This window comes from Scomber scombrus, chromosome 5, assembly GCF_963691925.1.
Source record: "Scomber scombrus chromosome 5, fScoSco1.1, whole genome shotgun sequence".
Lineage (NCBI taxonomy): Eukaryota > Metazoa > Chordata > Actinopteri > Scombriformes > Scombridae > Scomber > Scomber scombrus.
The window spans coordinates 7,670,173-7,677,935 of record NC_084974.1 but is presented as its reverse complement, the minus strand read 5'-3'; the positions used below and the strand labels follow the sequence as shown (position 1 = coordinate 7,677,935).

The 7,763-nt window shown below is 41.4% G+C and overlaps 1 protein-coding gene across 1 annotated transcript; it reads right to left on the bottom strand.

Moving 5' to 3' along the window:
• Window positions 1-312: 312 nt before the first annotated feature.
• On the bottom strand, window positions 313-4,495 carry LOC133980787 (transmembrane protein 25). The gene is made up of 8 exons (XM_062419587.1): window positions 4,417-4,495; window positions 3,747-4,091; window positions 3,307-3,597; window positions 3,090-3,221; window positions 2,967-3,000; window positions 2,016-2,125; window positions 511-591; window positions 313-386 (listed from the first exon to the last, which is right to left on the bottom strand). Exons 1-8 carry the CDS (start codon window positions 4,493-4,495, stop codon window positions 313-315), a joined length of 1,146 nt encoding a protein of 381 aa, XP_062275571.1.
• Window positions 4,496-7,763: the final 3,268 nt, after the last annotated feature.

Here is a 7,763-nt window from a genome sequence, read left to right as displayed (position 1 = left end):
ATGTAGGCTTCATAGTTTGCATTGTTGACACAACACAACATCAGTGTAAATACCAGAGCACTGGATTCAGAAAGACGAAAACACAGACAGGTTTGTTATTGTGGACGTTAAAGTCACCTTCATGTTTGGCGTATTGATACTGCGCCTGGTCCAGAAACACATCTCCTGGACATCGTGGTCCAGCTTGAAGGCGACTGTTTGAATGACTGACTGGCAGTTGTTATGGGTTTGTTGTTGCTCAGCTGCACCGTTAGAAGTAGTTATGCATGCATGTACAGTATGTGTGTGTTGTGTGTGTTACTTTGAGGTCAATCAGAGCCAGATCTCCTCACTGCTTGTGCTGTTCACCTTATAGATGTAGCCCACCATTGGATATCTGGCAAAACCTGGGAATCATGGGATGGGGTGAGGGGCGGGGGGCAGCACAGAAAAATAAAACCTGATGAATCACTACACAGTGTTGAGTATAAATAATGACAAATGCAACAGTATCAGAGTGTTTTTACTGACCTCTGGCGGCGTAGGCTAAAGACAGATCTTCCTCCTCCTCTTTCTTCTCTCCCACACTGATCTGTTGGGCGGCCTCTCGCGCTACGACAAGTGATGCAGGGAGAATGGAGGGAGTAAGTTTGAAGGGATAGCTTTTTGGGAAATAAACTTATTTTTTCTTTCTGCGAAGAAGATCGATAACACTCTCATGTCTGCATGTTAAATATGAAACCCAAAGTGTGATTCAGCTAATTGTGGATATCCAAAATGTGTTTTACTGTACAGTGAAATAAATGAAAGCACACTTAACCATAGTAAGCTACTATAAATCTTTATTTTACAGTACTGTTATTCTCTGATAGGTTCCTAGGATGTTTCCTGTAAAGGCTATGCAGGTTGTACCAACCTTCACACAAAGACAAAGTTAAGAAATGCTTAAATTACATTTTTTGTAAGTCCAACTGACTTAACTAAAACACTCTTTTGGAGTAAGCCAAGAATTAAATAGAACTGTTTTAATTGTAAGTGCACCAATTGTCCATGTAGGTAGAATAAAATGTCAAAGTTCTTTCTAGGAATCTTTTTATGGATTGTAGCTACACTCAGTTACTTTCAAGGAAATTGTTAGGAAATGATGGGGTGTAAAATAACTTGTTCTTCAGTGTAATTTTGTAATACTTTTTAACTTCATTTCTCATTATTCCACAACAACAACAATTTAAAAAAACAGTAATGATAGAACAGCAGTCTAAGAAGCAGTTATGCGATACCATGTTAACAGTTAACCTATAACATGAATGTGTATCACAATAAGCTGTTTACTTGTATTTTTTCATCCACTATTTTACTTTGATTCCAGTAAGACTGTTAATAGTAGAGTTCTAGGGCTACCACTATTTTTCTTAAGAGCAGACCACAGGTGGAATGGAGAGCACAAGAAGAGAAGTCCTAAAAAGGTTCAATGGATGAAATCTTAACAGCTACTGAATTTGCATGCCAACAGATACGTCTCCATGACAACTGGGCAAATTATCTCCTGATGAAGACAATGTGATAAGGTTTAACGTTTAAAAGACATGTTAGTAAGTGGATTGTTGGGATTGTTTTGTCAAGGTCTAACAATTCTCATTAATAAAGTTCACAAATTAGTCAATGCTCTATTTATGGTGCATTCAGGTCCTGTAGAAATTATGGATTACATTACTTCAATGCTAATAACAGTAACCTTCATTGATCCCATTTTAGACCAAGACAGATGTTTGTTGAAGGCATTTTTTTCAGCAATCTGTTGAGAGAGGTTTCATTTTCCCAAACTTTACACTGAACACAAGGACTGATGTTTATCCGCTGACAGTCTTTAGTAATTAGCTCACACATTATATTCCAGGCTTGAAATCTGATCATATTTAGTAAATACATATTGACATATTATCTTTACATACTAATTCACAATTTTCTATTAGTATTTCGGGAATTGTACCACAGGCCCATGTCTGTCCCCCGCCTACAGCTCCTTAAACTCTTACCTTTTCTAAGAGTGATGAGGTCGTTGAGCTGCATGTTAGAAGGCAGAGACATGTTCTCTCTGGGGATGAAGGCCTTATCAGCTTTCTCTGTCTTCAGATTGGCAGAGTGACTGTGGAGATGATATGGAGAGATATCTAACTTAGATTAGACCAGTTATTGCTCTCTTGGGGAGACATTAAGTATTTATAAGACAACAAAATGCTTTCATTAGTGTTTCTCTTCCAGTTCACTAATGCTGCTGCTGAGATGGAAATTATTAGATGAGCTGTGTCATGATACGGTGTCAGTGTGGTGTCAATGACAGGTAGCTAACTGTAGGAACTCAGACTGAGGATGTCTGCTTGTTAATAGTCCTTAACACACCCACTATTTTTATTGTCTACAACAGAAAGCTGAAGTGAGTTTACTTCACAGCAAAATAAGGGTTTGGTTAAAGACAGGTGAGTCGGTGGTTGCCTAGCAACATTAAGAAAAAAGATGCAGCAGGCTGCTCTTTTTTTAAATTGTAGGTTTAAAAAAAAAAAAAGCATTGAGGTGCACTTCACATTTTGCAACCTGCAAAATGGGAGTGCAATGCAAAAAAAAAGTGGAGTACTCTTTTTAAGTAATGAAGTTGGTCAAACATATTTGTCACTCTGTCACTTAGATAATGAGAAGAAATAATGATTTTAAACAAAATGTATTTGTTTCTTAAGTCAATATTAAATCATTTAAATGTTGCCCAACAGGATCAGACCTCCACTTGTTTCATCTCTTAAAAAGTAGACCACATTTCTGGTGTCAAATAATAACAGTTGACTTAAAATGCATGGAAACCTTACCCTACCTTAGGGGTAAAGTATCACCACCTCAGAGATTCTTTCTTTCTGTCTATCATTAAATATTTATATATCATCCCGGCTATGTGACTGGCTGTTTTACTGTTAAGGTGGTCTGATGACTTCATTTACCTTTTCTTGGTCATCAGAATCTCCACTGGCTCATCTGTAACGCAATGCAAGGACCTATATTATACTGCAGGCTAAGTGCTTCAACACAGGCTTGCCACACACACAAACACACTCTGGCCTCACCAAAGATCTTGCTCTTGTTTTTTTGCATGAGACAGAGAACTATCAGACTGAGGATGAGGAGGGCCATGAAGGCCATAGCTCCTCCAGTCACTATTCCCAGCATCGGCACCTCCACACGAGACTGCAGGAACTCTGGAGGAGAGAGAGAAAAAGAGTTGATATAGTGCCTGAACCTGTCTAGATGATTGATTTGAAATCATTTTTTACAACCATTGACCTGTCAGTGTGAGGTTGCTCTGCACCGCCCCTACACTGTTGCTGGCGTTCAGTGAGATATTCCCTGATAGGCTGCTGAGTGTGACCCTCAGTGTGTGATTGGTCAGCCAGGGGTAGCTGCGGGAGTCCAGGATGAAAAAGTCAGAGGTGTTGGCCACCAGCTGGCCGGACTGGTCCACGAAGTTAATGGTTGCAGGGGGGTTGGACCGGACCAAGGCGAAGAGGACCAGGGAGAGGCCGGGGTCTGAGGTTTCACTGTAGTGGGCATTAACCCTGAGGATCTCTGGCAGGACTAGGAGAAAGAGGAGAGGAACCACTTTATTCACTGTATCAACAGTATATGGCAGAGTTCATTTAAATCCCCACTCCTGTGACTTCACATGCTGTGATCAATCCACAAATTGTTACAAAAAACCCCTGAAACATTTCATCCACACTCACACTGGACGTTGAGTGTGACCGTGGCATTGTAGGTCTCTCCTGACCTGGGGTTTGACGCGACACACACCAGCTCCCTGTCCCACTTTCTGGCCCTCAGGGAGAATGTACTGTTGTGATTGTCCCTAGGTCTCATCATCTCAGAGTCTTCTCGCGAGGTCATCACCAGGCGGCCATGGTTCGGTGATGGCTCGTTCTGCTGCTCCCCGTTCAGGTACCAGGTCAGCAAAGTAGGGGCGCGAGGGTCCCAGCCATCTGATTGGCAGTTGAACCTGTGTGTCATGTTCTCCTGCAGTGTCACAGCTGCCTGTTGCCATCCGTCAATTTTGGGGGCGGACTCAATTGCACCTGTGAATACAGTATTAGTGTTAATGTAATAGGACTGTGTGGGAAATTGTTTTATTTCTATATACAGTAGCAGTCAAATGTTTGGTGTGTACAAACTTTTGACTGCTACTGTATGTAACTGAATACAAAACATTGAGTTGGTCATTCTGCATTTTCACTAAAATTAAAATAAAAATATTTAACATATATTTTGTAGAAATTAGTTAAACTACTATACTTGGGATAGACAATTGAAATAAAAATAATAACAACTTTTAACTAAAATAGGAGCAGCACAACAACCTAAAAGTTGTGTATTATAAGTAACTGTCATTGTGCAGCTTACCTGTCCAGGACAAGGCCAGCGTGTGAAGGAATACCACAGCGGAGCCTGACGCCCATCTTCTCAGACACACACACTGCATACTGGCCCAACAGAGCATCACACACACACATGCACATCTACCTGCTTGGAGAGGAGATGACATCATGTTTATTTTAAATCAAGGCAATCATTTTGGGGGGAAAAAAAGATTAAAGGGTGAGTCCATCCAAATCACAAAAACATATTTTCTCACTTGCTCCTTGTCATGCAAACACATCAGCTGGTTGTCATAGTAGGAAAAGCACAGGTGTTACTAAAAAACATTGATGGTGGCTCTGTTTGATTCAGGAGTCCCAGAAAGTCATGACAGTGTGAAAGTGAACAAGCATGAACAATACCAGGACCCTGAAACTGAAGCATCCAGCCATTATTCATTTTATTACATTCACACCTGTGCTTTTCCTTCTGTGACATGTTGAAATATCTTCTGTAGAGGCTTATGATCGTGAATGTAATTTCCTATGAGGAAAAAAATAATTTTGAAAAACACACTTTATTGTTTACTCTTTGTCTGTGCTTTTTTTTTTCTTTCTTTTTTTTGCCTGAAAGCTTCTCCATTGAAAGCTCCCAGCAGTGACCTCAGAGACAGACATCCAAAAACCCAAGTACATCTAACTAAAACAATCTGCACAGAGTGTAAGTATCTGGGTGAAGTGACCCTTTACACACTTACAGAGGCCAGTGGATGAGATTGTGATTCAGGCCTAAATAAGCAGACAGTGTTTACTGAAATGAAACTATCCAAGCAATGCAATACAGACAAAAACACAGCACCGCCACCAGACTCTTCACAAACAGCTGCGACATGCCTCTGTCCCCCTTCCAAATCGCTGTCTGTCTAGCTTTGACTAGCAGACTTAGCACGCAGCTTACAGTACACAAGGCCTGTTTGGATTGAGAGTGATTGGGCTTACACACAAACAGTAAGTGCAGAAATGAGTAATGTGTAGTGCCTGCTTGCTTGCTATGTGGGTCATGTGATCTGTGTGAGCACCTTGGACGAAAGCAGAAATCCTTGCTGAGGATACACACATACATGTATGGAGATGACCTAGGAGAATTCTTTTAAGACATGCACACATGATAAAAAGGTATTACAGCTGCTGGCTTTCTGGCTGAGGATGCCTGGCTTGCACTGACAAACAGCAGCAATCTGATATGGCAGCAAAGGGCTATAGATTACAATAGAGGTCTACACACACACACACACACACACACACACACATACTGCGCTTTGTAAGGCTGCATGCAGGCATTTCAGTGCAGATGTGTGCACTGGAGTACGGATCCAAACACACAGTATTACCTCAACCCTTTCTGCAGACGCTGTTGTGATTCAGCCTGCTGGAGCTCCATGGCAGCAGAGGAGGAGAGGAGGGAGAGTGAAGGATGGTGATAACAGCGGAGAGATGAGAGGTAGCCCTCCCTGACTCAGTTGCTTTCCCATCTGCGTCCACTCATTCACTTACACACATACACACACACACACATGCATACATAAACACACGTACACACAAAGGGCTCTCTGCAGGGTACGGCAGCTCCAGTAGCACCATTCACTAGCTGGCAGGCTTTGGTAGGGCTGGCTGACGCAGGCAGTCACGCTGCCGCCACTCCGAGGAGGAGAGAGTGGGAGGGAGGAGAGGAAGAGAGAGAGAAAGGGAGAGAGAGAAGGAGCAAGTGGGTACAGAGTTGGAGAGAATAGTGGAGAGAGGAGAAGGAAGACAAGGGGGAAGAGGTAGAGAAGCAAAGGATACAGAGAGGTGAGAGGAAGATGGAGAGTGGGCGCAGAGTCGTGAGGGAAGAATAGAGCTGATAAGGGAGGAGGGGAGGAGAGGGGAGGAGAGGAGAGGAGAGGAGAGGAGAGGAGATGAGATGATGACACAGAGGCTGGAAGACAGAGGAGACATGGCTCAATGCAAACATCAATCTTTAACCATCTATAGGATGGAGGAATTGTGGTGGATGGAGGAGATTAAGCTGTCAGTCCAGAGGGATAAACTTTTCCACACATCCATCATTCCTGTCCATTGTCAGGCGTGTTAAAGTAAACCCTTGATGTATAAATACAGACACACAGTGCACAGCTCACACTGTCTGAGCTCAGTTACTTCAGACTGAAAAGCCTCTGCAGTGCAGCTACAGACCAGAGCAGCAGCACACAGAACGCTGCAGCCAAAAAAAGGAGACAAAAGAAACAAGCTTGTAGAAGCATACATGTAGTGTAGTATTTCCTGTTATTAAGCTTACATTTTGACTAAGAGATGGAGTATTCTTAAAGAAACAGTATCATTTCAATTCATTTTGAGCATTTCCTGGAGTCTTGTTTTTACTTTCATTAAAACTATGTCCTCAAGTTGCTCTCTGCCAGGAGAAAATGTCTAATATCTAACAAATGATCCTTAGAAATTCAATCAACTGTGGAACAAGGTCAACAGAAGGTTAGGATATGTCTAGACTTTGCAAGGTGATGAAGCCAGCTGCGTATTAGAGACAGTATAAATTCATTATTGCATCTGTAAATCCATTCTGTACAACACACACTTCTTCAGTCATTCATCCTGCTGACAGGACCAAGTTGGGAAAAGGCACAGACTAACAGGCGGGTTACAACCTGCTTCCATTCCAATAGTAAATTCAAACATTTACTACAAAAATAAAAAGCACACTGCAGAGCTAAAGTCTGCTGAAGTGGATAAAATGCAGTTGCCTCATACATGAGCACACACCTGACAAACAGCATGATTAACACTGATGTTAAAAGGACACATTTTGTGCCTTCTCTACTACAGGAAGCCACTAGAGTTCATCGTATTCTGTATAGTAATCCATCACTGTCTATTTTGTTAAAGTTGCAATATTATTGAATAGTAACTTGTGCAACTGTGTTACGTTATGTATCTTACTCCCATTTTTAAATTGCCTCACTTCTGATGGACCTTTATCAGTTGATCCATTGCATTACTAGTTTGGAATTAGTACCTCTGGAGCAGATGTGTAGCTTCACTAACATCCTCTTGAAATACAATGTGTTGGTTTCTGTGTTTAATATTTCGTATGCTGTGTTCTAACTATTTTCCAGTAAAAGTTTTCTTATCTAATCCTAAACATGTAATGAGGGATAGATTAGTTGGAATATTTTTTTAATGGTGATTTTAACTTAAATGGCTAAAAAAAAAAAAGAAGTTGTCTGGTGAAAGGCAATTTTTTTCACATCTGATCCTGTCACTAGTCCCTGGTAATGCTCTGCTAAGTGTCCATTGTGTTGTAATTAAAGAGCAATCGCTGCAAAAAGACACAACTCATGA